Source organism: Osmerus eperlanus, chromosome 12 (assembly GCF_963692335.1).
Source record: "Osmerus eperlanus chromosome 12, fOsmEpe2.1, whole genome shotgun sequence".
Lineage (NCBI taxonomy): Eukaryota > Metazoa > Chordata > Actinopteri > Osmeriformes > Osmeridae > Osmerus > Osmerus eperlanus.
The window spans coordinates 14,471,219-14,487,841 of NC_085029.1; the positions used below are offsets into that span (position 1 = coordinate 14,471,219).

The 16,623-nt window shown below is 43.9% G+C and overlaps 3 protein-coding genes and 1 long non-coding RNA gene across 4 annotated transcripts; 2 read left to right on the top strand and 2 right to left on the bottom strand.

Annotated features, from left to right (window-relative positions):
* On the top strand, window positions 1-12,993 carry acsf2 (acyl-CoA synthetase family member 2). The gene is made up of 16 exons (XM_062474969.1): window positions 1-164; window positions 833-1,028; window positions 1,639-1,767; window positions 1,880-1,933; window positions 2,059-2,177; window positions 2,340-2,502; window positions 2,626-2,721; window positions 3,001-3,152; window positions 3,278-3,369; window positions 3,522-3,598; window positions 10,908-11,015; window positions 11,356-11,507; window positions 11,675-11,816; window positions 11,942-12,052; window positions 12,176-12,244; window positions 12,521-12,993. Exons 1-16 carry the CDS (start codon window positions 37-39, stop codon window positions 12,569-12,571), a joined length of 1,839 nt encoding a protein of 612 aa, XP_062330953.1. The 5' UTR covers window positions 1-36; the 3' UTR covers window positions 12,572-12,993.
* On the bottom strand, window positions 4,754-9,154 carry chad (chondroadherin). The gene is made up of 4 exons (XM_062474979.1): window positions 8,108-9,154; window positions 5,634-5,797; window positions 5,380-5,544; window positions 4,754-5,136 (listed from the first exon to the last, which is right to left on the bottom strand). The coding sequence occupies exons 1-3, from the start codon at window positions 8,891-8,893 to the stop codon at window positions 5,403-5,405; spliced, it is 1,092 nt and encodes a 363-aa protein (XP_062330963.1). The 5' UTR covers window positions 8,894-9,154; the 3' UTR covers window positions 4,754-5,136; window positions 5,380-5,402.
* A 300-nt stretch (window positions 12,994-13,293) lies between the features above and the next one.
* armc7 (armadillo repeat containing 7) lies at window positions 13,294-14,867 on the bottom strand. Its single transcript, XM_062474980.1, has 3 exons — window positions 14,557-14,867; window positions 14,253-14,396; window positions 13,294-14,140 (listed from the first exon to the last, which is right to left on the bottom strand). Exons 1-3 carry the CDS (start codon window positions 14,657-14,659, stop codon window positions 13,794-13,796), a joined length of 594 nt encoding a protein of 197 aa, XP_062330964.1. The 5' UTR covers window positions 14,660-14,867; the 3' UTR covers window positions 13,294-13,793.
* On the top strand, window positions 14,789-16,406 carry LOC134031375 (uncharacterized). The gene is made up of 2 exons (XR_009931897.1): window positions 14,789-15,362; window positions 15,859-16,406. It is a non-coding gene; the product is annotated as an uncharacterized LOC134031375 (long non-coding RNA).
* Window positions 16,407-16,623: the final 217 nt, after the last annotated feature.

The window sequence follows — 16,623 nt, forward strand, 5'->3', positions numbered from 1 at the left end:
TTTAATATAGTGATATAGCTTTTGAGAGATAGAAACATGCTGTCCCGGATACTTTTGGGTTCACAACCTCTGCGGTCCAATGTATTTTGTTCAACGCAAGTGAAGGTTTTCCAGGTTTTTCCAAGACCTCGGAAAGTTGTTTGTTTTACAGCGCAGGGTAGTTGGTGAGTAAACAAAAAATAACCGAGACTTGCAGAATACAAAAATGAATTGACAATGCGTTGACTGATCACATGCTTACTTAATCATACTGCAAGTGCACACTTTGAAATTAACAAACAAGGTTCTGGTTAAATATTAATGGAATATTTGGGTAAATCCAGTATATAGAAAATTAACTTGATTACAAAAGTGATGGGGTCGCTTATGCATAATATGCTATTTCTATTTAGCTTTGGTGTTTTCTGAGATGTTGCAGTATTTCTAAAAATACAAATATCGATATGATATTTGGAGGAATCTCATTTTACAGTGTTGTGTAACTCGTTCTCTCTCGCTTCTTGAAGAGGAGGTTCCACCCCAATCTGAAGTTGTTTTGCTAGTTCACTTACTTCTTCGACCCCTCCCCCCGTCAAACCTTCAGACTATCATTTTCCAGCGCATATCTCAAACTTGTACGCGGCTACAGTACGCCCCATAACCATACATGGCAGTAAATTGTATTATTTTAGACTATCAAACCAATGCTTTCCCATACTTTCACTGTCACTACTCCTCTGCCAAAAGGTTGTTCATACAGTTCATGACAAGATCCAGTCTCTCAGGCTTCTAAGACATGTGCACCCTGTCTGCACTGTCATCATTAAAGAAACTCTTTCGATCTCTTTTTTAGCGGAATTCACGTGGACAGCCCACCCACTATTCCCTCTCTGACCACTAGTTATGCTCACGGCACTTCCTCCACCTCCCTGCTCTCCAGCACGGTAGCTGGTGCTCTGCAGGCCACTGTGGAACGCTGTCCGGACAGAGAAGCCCTGGTATTCCTAAAGGGCGGGATCAGGAAGACTTTTTCACAGTTACAGCATGATGTGAGTGGTCTCTATACTTCCTCTGTGGTCAGATCAGGGCTACATCAAATTGGACTACTGTGAGGAACTCGGCCCCACATTACAACTGTATGAGTTGTGATGCCCCATTGGTTCTGTCATATGCTGTGTGGGTTACAAGGTCTGTATAATGACAACAAAGTCCAGAGACGAGTGTCTGATGTAATACATGGTGATGCAGTATCTGTAATTACTGTAATCCATTCATACTAGGGCTGGGTTAAACATTTACAACTTAGTGAGATAAAAATTGATCAGTTGTCCTTTCCTTTTGCAACCTTTGAGCACCAACAAATACAGTAGCTGTAGTACAGTTGGTAGTACTAACTGATTGGATGTACAAGGTACAAGGTCTTTACCTTGAGTGCAATGAATGGACTTCTTATAACACAACTCACACTTTTGCAAGTATAAAAATAAAAATGTCCAGCTCTTGGGATAGAAAGACGCTGCATGAATAAATAGTTCCAAAGTCGAAGACTAGCTTCAGTAGACCGTGTATATAATTGAATAACTTCTTTGACAATGACATGTTGTTGACAAGCTCAGCTATGCTAACGTCTGTGCTTTGCTCCACCATCGTCATCCTCAGGTCGACCAGGCTGCTGCAGGACTGCTGGCCATGGGACTCAAGAAGGGGGACAGAATGGGCATATGGGGCCCCAACATATATGAGTGGGTGCTATTCCAGTTTGCCACAGCCAAGGCTGGCATCATACTGGTGAGCACCTATTGCATGGCAAAAGTAACTTTTCAGATACTGAAGCGTTATTTTTTTATTTAGAATATATCAAGATTCCTCTCATTCTTTGACTGTTTTTACACCACTACAGGTATCAGTGAATCCAGCGTACCAGGTACAAGAAGTGGAGTTTGCATTAAGAAAGGTGGGTCATGTCAAAAGGTACAGATTGAGCTAATCCATTCCCCTTCTGATGTTTTGCATAGGCCCCTTTCTGTGATAGACCAATAAAGTTGGTAAGGTAATCCTCTCTATGATACTGCGTCTTAGGTGGGATGCAATGCGATCCTGTGCCCGACCCAGTTTAAGACTCAAAATTACTGTGACATGTTGAGACAGATCTGTCCAGAGATTGACTCTGCCAGCCCTGGAGCCATAAAGAGTGCTAAGTATGACTGCTATGCATGCTATGTAGGGTTAGTATGGGAAGGTTGTATAACATTGTCAGCCTGCATCCTCGTAACTCCCATTGTCAAATATACTGTAATTTTAGTGACCAATTCACCGCCCCTTTCCTTAATCTTGATACCTATTCCTCCCCTTCCTTTCAGGCTCCCAGACCTCCGCATTGTGATTGTGACAGACAGCCAACAGCCCGGCATGTTTAGTTTGAGCGATGTGATGCAAGCCGGGAGCAGCCAGTATATTCAGCAGCTACAGGATCTTCAGAAGAAACTCTCAAGCGACGATCCAATCAACATTCAGTTCACATCGGTACCGCTCACAAATCTGTGTTCATCTTGTTTGGCACTGTGCTTGGTCATTTTCTACAACCATTTGTCTCATTGTAAAAACCAAAGACACACGTCACTCTCTCACGATTATGTCTGTTATCAGGGCACAACCGGGTCCCCGAAAGCTGCCATGCTGTCCCACCACAACATCGTCAACAATGCCTACATAATCGGCAGACGCGTGGGCTACGATTGGAGGGTGAGGAATCTACGTAGGCGGATAGATATGTGTTCACTGTGTGCGGATAGATATGTGTTACCCCAGTACCGGTCCTAGCACATCTGGCGCCCTAGGCGAAATGTATCAACAGAACCACTTGCACTTGGGAAAATGCCGCCCCCCTCCTCATGCCGCCCTAGGCGTCTGCCTATGTCGCCTGTAGGAAGGACCGGCCCTGTGTCACCCTGTGTTACCCTGTGTTTCCTATACATTCCATGTTTTGGTTCCGTCTCCATGATCTCTCTGGACCCTCCCCAGCCTGACGTGCGAGTCTGCCTACCAGTGCCCCTGTTTCACTGCTTCGGCTCCGTGGGTGGTGGCATGTGCATGGCCGTGCATGGTGCCACCATCATCTTCCCCTCCCCTGGGTATGACGGGCACGCCAATCTGGTAGCGATGGAGAGCGAAAGGTAGTTCAACCAGTATTGATGTGGTCACTACACAAGCCTTTAAGCAATTTGATGCTTAGGACAGTGACCAATGTGTTATCACAGAAGTACTATTGTTGATAGATATTGTTTTGTGTTCCTTTTAGGTGTACTTTTGTATATGGCACCCCTACCATGTATATTGACATGCTGGGAAAGCCTGACTTGGCCAAGTATGACTTGTCTTCGGTGGAGGCAGGTAAGAGACTATTTCACTTCATTTTGATTCAACTTTGGATACTGTGCAGCCAGGTCTGTTTTAGTGGATAAATGTAAATGTAGTGGGCAAGACCATTTGGAATTATTGATTGTGGTGAGTAACTAATGTCATGGGTTGATTATGCATTACAGGCATTGTGGCTGGTTCTCCATGCCCCCCTGAAGTTGCAAAGAAGGTCATCTCTACTATGGGCATCAAGCATTTAACAGTAAGTTATTGAAAATGTACGTAATGAAGTTGGCAGGAAGAACAGTCCTAAAATTGGCACTGAAACTTGTCAAACTATGAATATAATTGGCTCATCACTATTGATATCATAAATGTGATCAGTAGAGGGAGACTTGTTTGAAGAAGAACATCCTCGCAGATCCGTGTTCCAAGCATGAAGACGATACTTATTCTCAGGGTAAGATCCTGGGGCAGACCTCCTGTCTACCCAGGCCCTGGGAGGAGGTACATCTGGGGCGGAAATTATCTTAGAGGTGCTTGATCTGTGACCAATTTATGGGAAATCTGCTAAGATTGTAAACATCCAAACAGTTAAACATTAAACTCACGCACCACATTGGATCCAGAAAATGTTGCTGCCCGGGTTCTCTATTTTGGAACGAAATGTTCCCTCACATTGCAAGACAGAACAAGTCGAATGCTTTATTTTTTGTTTTTGTTTATTGGAGGTGAGAATCACTCCCAAAAGTCGAGTTTAGTATAAGAGCCATCTTTAAGTGTAAGAGCATTATGGACAGTCCCAAAGTTTGGGAACTGTTAAATTATAATAGCTAATCCACAGATTTGAAGTTACTCTTTCATGTGGTTCTTGGTATTCCCCAAAATCAGGAAATCAGAAATATAACAACATTTTTACAATACATTGAGAAACAAATCATTGCTTTATCAAGGGATATAAAAAAGGCAAAGATCCTAATAAACCATGTTTCAGCTAATCATGATTAAAAAAAACTGTGCCATACTTTCCAATCCCCATGTCGTTGTGTCAAGTGTTTCCCACAAGTCCCTTTGGAATACTGGGGTAGGTTAAACACATATCAAAAACTATATTGAAACAGATATATATAACTGGAAAGAAAGTCTCTTATTAATGTGGACTTATCAATAATGCTCACGTTTGCAAAGTTTCAATGTCTTTAGTCCTCAGCCGCCTGCGCTGTGAGGTGTTTATCTTTGGACAGAGTTTGTGAAGTAAGGTCAGGTCAAGTCAAAGTATGTCTGAGTCACCTTTTCAGTCACGTTTCCTTCAAGATGTTTTCACACAGTCTCTCAGAAATCCCACTGGCAATGTGAGACACGACAAGCAGTGAAATGACCCACAATAAATAAAGGGAGCCCTGTGAAAGATTCCATATTAGGTTTGTATGTGGGTGGGTGGGTGGGGGGGGTTGTTGTCATGGCAGCATATTGTTGGATCCTGAGAGTTGAGGGTGTAAAATTGACACAGCAATGATAGAGGAGTGTTGATTGTGGGAAACTTGACAAATTTCTCAGCTGTGGAGAGATAAGATAATTGTGTGTTTTTATTGATAAAATATATTTTGTTGTAATTTATGTCTTATGTTTATACATATATATTTATAAACAGTATATGTGCTGTTATTTGTGTGTGTTTATGAATGCATCTTATTTGGCAAGTGATTAGATGGACAGTCTTGAAGTAACAGTTAGCATTGCTGTCTTCCTCTGCTTGCTCCGCATCATCCTGTCACCTGGACAGGCATCCCATAGCATCTCCTGCAGAAAGACAAAACGAGCAACCAAATCACAGTTTGTCATATTCTGTACACCCTATGACCAGGACATACAGTAGCAGAAAGGACTAAGCAGGACCACAGGGGGACGATGGAGAAAACCAGTTGGCGATAGGAAAGACAGAGAGTTCTGTTAAAAGGAAGAGGGAGGCGAGGAGAAGCAGTCCTGGATTTCTCCACAAGTGTCGAAATCAAATTTCGTCTGTATAGATTTATGTTTATTTACCCCTCCTAGGTCAGATCTCCTGTTTAATGGCGTGTCCCCTTCTTGTCTCTCTTTGTCTTGACTTTGCAGCTGCTGAAGGCAGAGCTGTCTCGAATTTGCTTGCCTCTTTGGTGGGAAGGAGAAGCACACAGTGCATCTGGGCGTTGGCGGCTAGAGTCCATCCACCTGTAAAGAAGGAGAATTACAGTAGTCTATAATACAGGAGTATAGGGAACACATAGTGGCAGTTGATGTACTACAGGGGCAGTGCTCACCTGCGCAGAGGAGCCAGCTGGCAGGTGCAGCCCCAGGGGTTGTTGGAGATAGTAAGGTTGGTGATGGTGACAAACTCCAGGCTTTTAGGGAGATTCTTGAGCTTGTTGTTGTCCAGGTTCAGAGATTTGATGGCTGTCACTCCGCTGAAAGCACCCTCAGAGAACTAGGGGAAGAGATGCAGAAAGCAGGAGTTTTTCATAGGTTAACTATCATCAAATATCTGCTAACCAATGCAGTTGCGCCTGCGCAATCTTGTTTGATACTGTGCATGCATTGTGCTTCTGTAAAGATTTCCTCAAGTTTTTAAATTGGGATTAGATTTAATGCTACTCTACATTGATCAGGGGACAGTTTGTGTAACACAGTCCAGGGAATCTCTCCCTTTGCTCCAGAATTACTCTGACATAAAAAGCCTGTGTTCATACCTGGTCAATTTCATATGCATCTGCGAGGCTGCTAAAAACGCCACAGAGGTGCAAGGTGAACTGATCTTCTCTGTGTCGAGTTTTGCCTCTGACTAGAGAAAGACGAGGGGGAAGTCTGGAGGCAGGCATGACTAAGGGGGTGGGCTCTGAGGGCTTCTTATGTAAGTCTAGAAGATATTGGGCTGTTGAAGCTCCTTTTTGGAAATTTCCACTGCGGAGGGATGAGAGTGCCGAAGTGGAGGCTTGTAATTTGCAGCGATGGAAGATGGATGACTTCCAGCGGGGCCAGGTTGTTTTTGCTCTCTTCCTTTCGTCTCCCTCTTCAAGCCGCTCCTTTGCCAGGAAGGCTCGCAAAGGGCCCAATTGTCCATTCACTTGGGGCGATGGCCAGCTAAAAATACCTCACTTCATGGGGCTATGGAACACCCTGGCTCTGTTTACCTGTCTCCTAACCCCTCCTGACCTGTTTACAGGACCCTCGGAGCTGAAAATAACACTTGTGTAATAATTAGGCCGGGACATGCTTGGATGTGAGCCAGCAAACAAAAACACACTATAAATACCTACATTCGTCCGGCAAGGAGCTTGATCCCCCCCTCTACTTTATATCTGACTCCGCATCTCCCGCTGCTTCGTCTTGCTCTCATATACTCACAGTCAGAGAGGCTTGTTATTATATCACTGGTCTCCTTCTCAAGCCCAGGTAGACTCACATGTTGTTTTAACTTGTTGACTAAACCTTGAGTCTGGAAAGGTCTGTTGTGTAGCGAGGTAGCATAGTCGCTTCACTGTGACTGGACTGAAGCAAAGAGCGTACTTCTCTGATAAGTGTTCAGCCACCTCCATATATTGACCTGAACCACAAAGAAGAAGGTTGGCCAAGCCTTGCAAGACCTGCCCACAGTAGTGTGTTGCTGATTTAGCATTTAAAAGGTTAGAATTTGATAAATCTTAATTATGATGTGTGATGACTGGAGGCAAGTGATGTCACACAGCTATGTCACATTGCTTGGAAATCCCAATTAGGGAAACACCAGTAACATGACAGATTCTCCATTTTTAAGGGTGGAGATGGGACGATGATTTATAGTCAGCATGTTCTTCCGTTACAGATGGTGCAACCACTGCTATGTTTTAATGCCTTACATGCTATAGCACTTTCAGTATATTGGCTATGCAAAATGCTGTTTAGACCTTGACATTCATCAAGCTCTAAAACAGAGGTAAAATAATTCAGACTTGAAGCTCAGGATTGTTTTGTTGAGAGAGAGAGAGAGAGAGAGAGAGAGAGAGAGAGAGAGAGAGAGAGAGAGAGAGAGAGAGAGAGACATCCTGCTGGGTGACCACATGTGCATCCTGAACCCTGCCGGAGAGCACATGTGACCTGCTTACTTCCCATATGCAGCCAATGGTAGATAAATTCACCACAAGGATCTCATTACAGTGAGACAGATGGGGAGCAACAGCAAACCACAGCAAATAGTCGATGGCCTTAGTATTCTGCCTTTCATAAATCTGCATGGTCAGCCTTCATATGATGAATGATCCAAATCTCCCATGAAGCTTCCTGTTAGGAGAAGTCCTCAGGCTACAGGAACACAACTAGGAGAGCAGGGAAATGACTGTCGGCTCCAGGGGGAGTTGGCTGGCAGCTAGCCTTGCATTTAAATAAGCTGATGAAATATGGTCAAGATGAGCTAGCCAGAACCAAAACAAACAAACAGCCCCCTCCTTTTCATAGGATGGCCAGAAATATTAGGAAAAGTATACAAATCTAGAGGTTTTATGTGTTCAGTGTGCATTTGATGTAGCGCTGCTCTTAATGAGATGTTTGTGCAGTCAAATGAAACGTTATTATCCTTAGCTGATGGAAGAAAATAAATATAACACTGGAAAAGCAACACTTACAAACATTGCTCTCATTTCATGTTGACCACATCAGTCTATTGCCCAGTGCGCTGCCTCATGTAATCACAACCAAGGGGGCTCTTTGCAATCCAATATTTTCAACCCTCCGATTGAACCATCCGATTTAATCAAAGACTCACCTTCTCCAAGCCCATGTTGTCCAGATGCAGCTTCTCCATGTAGCGTCCGAAGCTCTGGAAGGCGTTGTCGGGGATGTTGCGGAGGGGGTTCCTAGCCAGGGTGAGCTCTTCCACCACTCGGAGCTTGCTCATGGCTGCAGAGGGGTACGTGGACAGCTTGTTCCCGTCCAGGTGCAGGATGGCCAGGTTCTCCACATCGTCCAGAGAGCCTGGCTGCAGCGAGCTCAGCTCGTTCCCGCTCATGTGCAGCCAGCGCAGATCCTTGGCTCCGGTGAAGGTCCCCGGACGCAGGTCACGCAGCTTGTTGTCGTTCAGTTGCAGAATGAAGAGGTTTATCATGGGTGAGAAGATGCCCTTGGGCAGGTCACTGATGCGGTTGCCATCCAGGTAGAGGTAGGTGAGCTCACCGAGGTCCTCAAAGGCACCTGGCTTGATGTTGCTGATCTCATTGTTGGACAGGTAGAGGTAGATGAGCTTCTTGAGCCCCTTGAAGGCCTGGCCACCGATCTCTCGGATCTGGCAGTGCTGCAAGTGCAGGGAGATGAGCCCCTTCATGTCGTTGAAGGAGCCCATGGGAAGGCTGCCCAGGTTGTTCCTCTGGAGGTTCAGCAGCCGCGTGGCCTCGGACACCCGTGGGATCTTCTTCAACCCCACGTTGTCACAGATGACGTGCTGCAGGTCGCCATGGCAGTGGCACTGGCTGGGGCACTGGCTCGGGGCACCCCATACTGCAGGGTGCAGGACCAGGAGACAGCTCCACACCAACAGGAAGTTCACACAGCACATACTGACACCTCTGGTCTAGACGTATTGGTTTTGTCTGTCCACTTGCCCCTTCTGTTGCTTGGTCTTCTGTTTCCTGAGAGCCTCTCTGCAATGCTGGTCAACTGCTCCTTGCAAAAGGCGGCTTGAGAGGAAAAGAAACCTGGAGGGTTTCGGAGAGGGAAGAGGAGAGGTGTGTTAGAGAGAGGGGGAGAGTGTATGACTGAGAGAAAAGGTGGGCAGTGCAGAGAGATTCACTTTGGGCTTTGAGAGGAGGACGGCAGTCAACAGAACACAGCACTATTTATAACATTTATTTGAGGAAAAAAACTGAGGACTCGCCACAGTGTTACGTGGAAAGGTCTGCAAGAGGAAGTCAAGTGTCAGGGTAGAGGTTAACCCTGTACAAGCAGGACAGGCTGGAATGTCCATCTGTACACTGGCTTCAAACAACATTTATAACACCTAAAATAACTTTTATGATAAATCCTTTTTGCCATTTTATTTTAAGCTTAAATCAACTTGATGAATGGATTCAATGTTGCTTTTTTGAAAACAAACTTGGTCATTTTGTATCCTTAATCAAGTACCAACTCTATGTTGGAGTCTCTTGTTTTGAAACAATAATAAATCCAATGTTCTAGAAGGTGAATGTGATCCTGGCTTCCAATCATCATTGGAGTTATTTCCGAAAATGCACCTGTGTAGACTTCATTCAGGCCCTAAGAGGTTAAGATGGTGATTGTATTTCAGTCTGCGGTTGAAGGCAATGGAGCCACTCCTGTGCGGTTGTTTTATAACCCATAATGGTCCCCAGATGCTTGGCAAGTGGTGAGACTTCTTTTAAAGTCACAACAATTGGACACTACCCTCCTTTTCCTCCAAAAGAATTCAAATGCAGAAGTTCATATCTGCTTGCATATTTTCCTTTATTTTGAAATAAGCAAAGCTTTTACATAATAATGACTACTATTTTCTTTAGTGGTGGCGAGCCAGCTAGGTGTGGCTGAATTTAGTTTCAGCAGATGGGATTGTCATAAGTAAGCCACATATTTCACAGTCTGTCACATTCAGGAGTGATGTGTGTCTATTGAGGAGGGTGTCAACCAACCAGGTGTTTGTGAGACCAAGTAGTCTGTCATGTTCAAATAATGCATGTGAAGCAGACTATAGGAGCAAGAGAGAGATGGTGAGAGGGAGAGAGTATAATTCATCCACTGATTGTCTCAGGTCCTTGGACGCCTTGGCCTTAGATGGGTGAGTTTATGAATCTGATAGATACTCTCAGGATAGTCGGAATCTCGAGTTTACTCAACAAATTTAACGTTTTATTGGGAATGTCTTTTTCCTACTTTTCCATTTGAACATACTCATGCTTGAACTTCTCCTGCGATGCCACTTTGTGCCAGTCATGACTTTATGACCCTTCTCCACACCTGCACACTGCACACTGCACACTGCACACTGCACACTGCACACTGGCCCTGGAAGGGGGAGGGACATATCCCTTCTAAAAGAGGGGTTCTCGTGGCAACAGAGGAGTCTTCTGGTTCTTTGTCCAGCTGCCAAGTGTCCTCCGTGAAACAGCTCCAAGTACATCACAAGGTTTTTCATAAGCCTTGTGAGAGAGGGAACCAAGCCACCATGCTTGAAGTACGGGCGCCATCAGCAAGATTTTTTTGAGAGCGTCTAAAGAGCCCCAATGTTCGCTACAGTCGCCACAGACGCAAATACACTCAGTAGGAAGGCACCGTCCCACAGGTGTGCCAGTTGTCAGGGGGGCACCACATACCTCACTGAGCTCCCAGGCCCAGGTTTGTTCTCGCACTTGCTGATTCAGATGGGTAGGTTGTGTGAAGACAAGCTGGAGTCCAGCTCTGACATGGAGCGTTTTACCTGACAGATATTCTTCTCCATGCCTTGTCAGTGACCTCCAATGAGATTACATCTGATCATTTAAACTTTGCAAATGGTTATGGATGCATTGATATGATGATAGTCAAGGCTCATACAATGTGTGTTCTTTCTATACTTGTAGATTGGCTATGGAACTACTGAAAATAGCCCAGTAACGTTCTGTGGGTTCCCAATAGACAACATAGAAAGGAAGACTGAGACTGTTGGATGCATCACCAGCCACATCGAGGTATTTCTTAAACATTAATTATTGACATTGCAGTGTTTCCCCTAGGTTTACAGCTTCGTGTAAAAAAGAGATAAATAACATAAGGCCATTTAGTTTGTTTACTAAAAGAGCAAGCTATAGACCTGTTTTATAGGAAAGGTAACCTTACATTACTTATCTTGTGATCGGGCGCTATATTAAAAAAAAGTTTCTTTTTTTTATTAACTTGATCTTCCAGGGGGGGGGCGGGGGGTGCCGTTGGGGGGGGGGGGGGGGGGGGGCTAATATAATGGTAGGGGAAACACTGCATTGGAAAGGCACAGCATTTTTCCTCTAAACTGATTGATCTCTGCCTTTGTAGGCCAAGGTGGTAGACCCTACAACTCGACAGATCGTGCCCCTTGGGAACCAAGGAGAGCTGATGATTAGAGGCTATTGTGTCATGCTGAACTACTGGGATGATGTCGTTAAAACGAACGAGTGCATCACCAAGGACCGTTGGTACATGACTGGGTGAGTAGATCATGTTGTACAGTACACAACATCACATCAGGCAGTGGCAATGCTTAAAGCTTTCTACGTCTATATCAAATCACCCTCCATTAATTTCCCCTCATTTCATGATGACACTTGCGGTAGTGCACATACAGAAATTTTTACTAGTTTTGCATGTGTCACAGTGACATTGCTAGCCTTGACGGCTACGGCTACTGCCGCATCGAGGGCCGAATCAAAGACATGATCATCCGGGGAGGGGAGAATATCTACCCCGCGGAAGTTGAGCAGTTCCTGCACACCCACCCGAAGGTCCATGAGGCACAGGTACATCTTCAGCCTGTGTAGACCTGTATTCAATGAAGCATATGTATCTGGGCTATGTATATGTATCAATAATCTGAGGCTACATGGCACAAACCTGTTAATAATTAGGTCAATATCTCTCCCAGGTTGTTGGAGTAAAGGATGAACGTATGGGAGAGGAGTTGTGTGCCTGTATCAAGCTGAAGGAAGGACAGGACTGCAGTGCCGAGGAGATCAAAGCTTACTGCAAGGGCAAAGTAAGACTATTGATTTACTGTCATGTACCTTCTAATGGCACAAAAATATGGATAGCACCATATCAGCACCATATCATGGTGATTGTGTAACAGCAGTCCTGTCATTTGTCTTTTTCTGTTCAGATTTCTCATTTCAAGGTCCCACGCTATGTGACATTTGTGAAGAGCTACCCACTCACTGTTTCAGGAAAGGTACGTTTTAAGCTACACTTGTTCAAAGATATGCAAAGGCACAAGACGTACCTCCTCAGTCTTTCTTAGAGGACAGTTTTGAACTTGAGGTTGACTGAATGTCCCCAGACAGGAGGAAAGTGAGGTATTAACCAGTCTGCACACAAGCGCACTTCTGCTGAACTGTTGGACAGTCACAGAAACATAGCTGCTGTCTGGTTGATTAGGTAAACCACTCCTGACATGAAACACTCTACATTCTAACCATTTGTTTTCTCTTCTCTCTCATTGGCTCAGATTCAGAAGAACAAACTGCGCGAGCAGACGGAAAAGTTACTGGGACTGTAAATGAATGAAAATGGTGGGAGCAAATCTGTGGATTGTAGCTGAAATATCCATCTTGTGTTTTTGGTCTACTCTGTAAAACTCCATAACCAGATCAAAGCACAGCCATGAACCATAGATGTAGTTTGCCATGCCAAATTTTCCTCTTGATGTTCTATACAATATTTAGGGTGTTTATATACTATCAGACCTTGGATGATAGAAATGAGTACAGTTTAAATATCAATGGGCAATCATTCAGTTAATGTTGATCAGTACAATGTGCTGTATTTGGGTCTATGTACTCAACCTGTTACAGCAAATCAAACCAGTTTACAGCTTCTACTTCAGTACATCTTTTCTAGCATAAAATGTAGCCTTTATATTATTAACCATGAAACCTGTCTTCCGTTTATTACTAAAATAAACGCTGTCACACTATTGAAGCCAGTTGTAGGCGTGTCTGTTTTTATCAGGTGGCAGACGCAGTTCATTCTCCTATTGATCTCAGTGGCAGGTGGATGTCCAGTAAACCTTTGGAGCGCTCCATACGCACACATGCATGAGGACTCCCAGCTGTGTAGTATTTCCTTTCAGGTCCACCCAGGACATGTGCTCTGCACATGGTGCTTAGCTGGAGCAGGCTGCTTTGAGGTTTGGACCTGAGACACATTCAACAGAACTGACGAATCTCTGGTCTTCCTGTGCTGCCTCACGTGTAAGCAAGGAATGCACTGATGAAAAAGTAAGGATGATTGTTTATTGAATGTATAAAAAGGGAAATAAAATTACAATTCACATATTTCACGAGGGACATTTGCTTACTAAATGTATTGAGAGTTTATAACCATGTCTATTATCAAATAGATACATTCAACCACTGGTAGTGCTCGCCTTTAAAACTAGATTTGATAGTAGCCAAATGCATAGCAGGCATTATACACAGCAGTCATCCATCAACCTGTCATTGCTGACCAAAGAAGGGGCATCATCTCCCTCATGTGGCAGTGACATGTTGTAGCATGTAGACCTTGTTCAAGGACAGTAACTACTAAGGACAACATGTTCAGCCAAGACAATAAAATCTGACAATGTGTCAAACCGTTTTCTGTCAAACCATCCTTATGCAGTCCCAGGCAGTGCGATCCTGCCTGAGTCCGGTCACTCTCAGAGAGTATAGATTAATCAGTCCATCAGATATCCAGTCTAAAAGGACCAGAGGCACCTGCGGTCCTCTATGTCCATACTAATCCTTGGGCAGAGGGATCCCCAGAATGGTCTGATGGTGGCCCTGCAATCGCTCCTCTGCCCTGGCCACCTGCTGCTCCGTGCAGTAGTCCTGAACAAACACAGAGGCCAGGTTGCGCAAGCGGGGGCTCTGGGAGAGGGAGAAGCGCAGCATGCACTGCACCACCGTGGTGTCTGTAGTGAGAGAGCGGGAGGCTGCCGTGGTGAGATTCATGAGTGTGGAGATGGCTGACAGTACCGTCTCCTCTCGCCGGCTTGACAGGCAGCTGGTTACCAAGGCGATGCCATCACTCTGCAGGATATGGTCTCGGCACTCAGGGTCCATACTCAAGTTACACAGCCCTCCTGAAAGAAATGAGTGAAGAAAGAGTAAGCTGCCTTGCATCTCTGTGTTGAGTGGGAGGACTTTTCAAGCACCTTACCCCTACAACATCTGATCTGTGTGCACAATACTTACCCATCCCAAATTCTACAAAGTTCTCATTATCTTCTGTGAGCATGTCCAAGAAGAGGTCCATCACCTGAAGCGTTCGTAGGTCCACCATGTTTCTGGGGTCATATGCAAAATTGGCCAAATTGGCCAGTACTTGCTCTTTGGCCTCTAAATGATAGCAACATTTTGAACGTTAGTATAGGTAGACTAGCCCATGCAGTTCACAAACATGTTGGGTATCTTAGCATTTGTTAAGCTAAAATATCAACCAAGATCACTATGAAATGTCGTTACTACATGTTTTTTTTAAATAATTATTGCAACGCACCTTCGCTGTCTGTGTCCTGAAATTCGGTAACGAGTGACTGTAAGTATTCAAAACGATCAGATCCTGTCGAATTTCCCGGCTTCCCTGACATCGTAGCCTTCATCTGACTAGTAGTAAGAGATAATCAAGCTACACCTTCTAAACATCTTGGAAACACAATACTCCTCAACCCACATAGCTTGGTATCTGTGTAATATATATATATATTTTTTTCTTCTTCTTTCCTGTTTAATAGCTGATTGCAATCACTTTTGTTGTTTGACACTTGCTTTACGCAGGCACTTGAACGACCTGCTACAAGTCCGTCAACTAAATATCTCCCCACAAACATGATATTTAAATGTTCCACGATATAGTTATCTACATTGCGAGTGGATTTTGGATAGTAAATATTGTTTAGGTTTGCTGATACATATGTTGCAAGAATTTTGCAACACGTATATATCATGTGAATAGTATGTTTAACTAAAAGCAAGTTAACTACCCTTGAGAATTTGTTTTGTAATGAAGGGAGCGGAAGTGCATGATACGTGAGTTTTAGCACGCTTACATGACGATGCCAGATAGAGAGGGTTATTGAACAGTTTTGGAGGGGGTGTGTACAGCCAGTCTATCAAAAAATAATACTATTATGGTAATAATTCGCCAGAAGACCCTGAACAGTTAATCTTGTGCGTCGTCCTACATTCGGAGACCTAACTGATTCCCACCATGAAACAACACCAACTGTCCACTGCAAAGCGCCTTACCAAACCTATTTTGTTTGGAACATTAATCGTGGGACTTGCTACTGCTTTCTTCAACAGGTACACTCATTCTTTATATATCTTAAGGATAACTACATCTTAATCTTAATTGTTTACGATGGCATAATACAGTCTCACATAACCCATAATTGATTCAATAACCTTGACCAGCCTATCTTACATTCCCCATAACTAAACAAAAATGCGAGTATACATGCAACATGCTTGTCAACACTGAATTTCTGACTTCGCATCCCCACCTCTTATCATTCAGCAGTTCTGATTAATTGCCAAATGTTAGACAAAGTTCAACATAAGAAAATGCATAGCCCAGGGCCACAACCGTCAGCATCTCATCTTGTTCCACCAGAGATGGCAAAAGTACACACATCATTCACTCAAGTAGAAGTACTCATGTTTAAAAAGAGCCTGGTTTAAAAGTACCGATACCAGAAATATATACAGTAACAAAGTATTTCCCATCTCTATGTTCCACATGTGAGAAAACTGATTGCAACAGTGACATGTTAATTCTAAAGCACTGTGCTTTCCCCAGACACCTATTCTTTGAGGACATCGCAGCGATCCGGGCCCAGGAGCGAGCCCGTAATGAAGCCAAACTGATGGAGATCTTGGAGAGAAGACATAGGCAGATGGAGGAGCTAGCTGAGAAGAAAGGAGGCATGTGAAGGAATGGCTCTTCACCTACTCGGCACAACAGACAGCAGACTCCCTCCAGTTGAGGTGGCACTACATTATCCTTCTTGTGACGTCAAATCGACTGTTCAGTCGGAAAAATATTTATTGTCAAAAGGTGATGGAGGGATGTGAGCCACCTGGTGTGAGGGTTTCGAAAATACTGTGCAGATGCAGTTTGTAAACTCTTTACCCAAACTGAAATGTTTTCAAATTACTTGCATTGACTGACATGTTTGTTATAATTCAAGTTCAACAAAGTAATTCCCCCCATTTCTGTCCCAATTATCAGCCTCAGCTGAAAAAGTGAAGTTTAATTGTCTTATAATGTGTAAAAATCAGTATATTTGATGCAACCTCCTATTATGGTAAGGTTTGGTTCACCTGTAATAAAACTAAAGAATTCCTGTAAGTTTGGTCTATTTGCTATTACCTTGAAATAAATGTATAGAATCAGAACAGGTAAATTCAGAGCTGCGACTGAATGTACAGCTACCTACCACCAGAGGGAGAGATCTACTTTGTTTATTAAAATGTTTATCATTTACCAAATAATAAACATGCAAATAAACATGCAAATATCAAATCTATCAACAGCTACCAAAATGTATTTGAGATTAGATTG

Bases quoted from the DNA above. Each gene is read 5' to 3' on its own strand.
- armc7 (XM_062474980.1), bottom strand. From the start codon at position 14,659: ATGAAGGCTACGATGTCAGGGAAGCCGGGAAATTCGACAGGATCTGAT. The intron at 14,397-14,556 runs GTGCGTTGCAAT...GCTATCATTTAG, and splicing joins TCAGGACACAGACAGCGAAG to AGGCCAAAGAGCAAGTACTG. The intron at 14,141-14,252 runs GTAAGTATTGTG...CATTTCTTTCAG, and splicing joins CTTTGTAGAATTTGGGATGG to GAGGGCTGTGTAACTTGAGT.
- chad (XM_062474979.1), bottom strand. From the start codon at position 8,893: ATGTGCTGTGTGAACTTCCTGTTGGTGTGGAGCTGTCTCCTGGTCCTG. The intron at 5,798-8,107 runs GTGAGTCTTTGA...CTCTTCCCCTAG, and splicing joins ACAACATGGGCTTGGAGAAG to TTCTCTGAGGGTGCTTTCAG. The intron at 5,545-5,633 runs GTGAGCACTGCC...CCTTCTTTACAG, and splicing joins CAGCTGGCTCCTCTGCGCAG to GTGGATGGACTCTAGCCGCC.
- acsf2 (XM_062474969.1), top strand. From the start codon at position 37: ATGCTGTCCCGGATACTTTTGGGTTCACAACCTCTGCGGTCCAATGTA. The intron at 165-832 runs GTGAGTAAACAA...TCTCTTTTTTAG, and splicing joins TTTACAGCGCAGGGTAGTTG to CGGAATTCACGTGGACAGCC. The intron at 1,934-2,058 runs GTGGGTCATGTC...ACTGCGTCTTAG, and splicing joins TGGAGTTTGCATTAAGAAAG to GTGGGATGCAATGCGATCCT.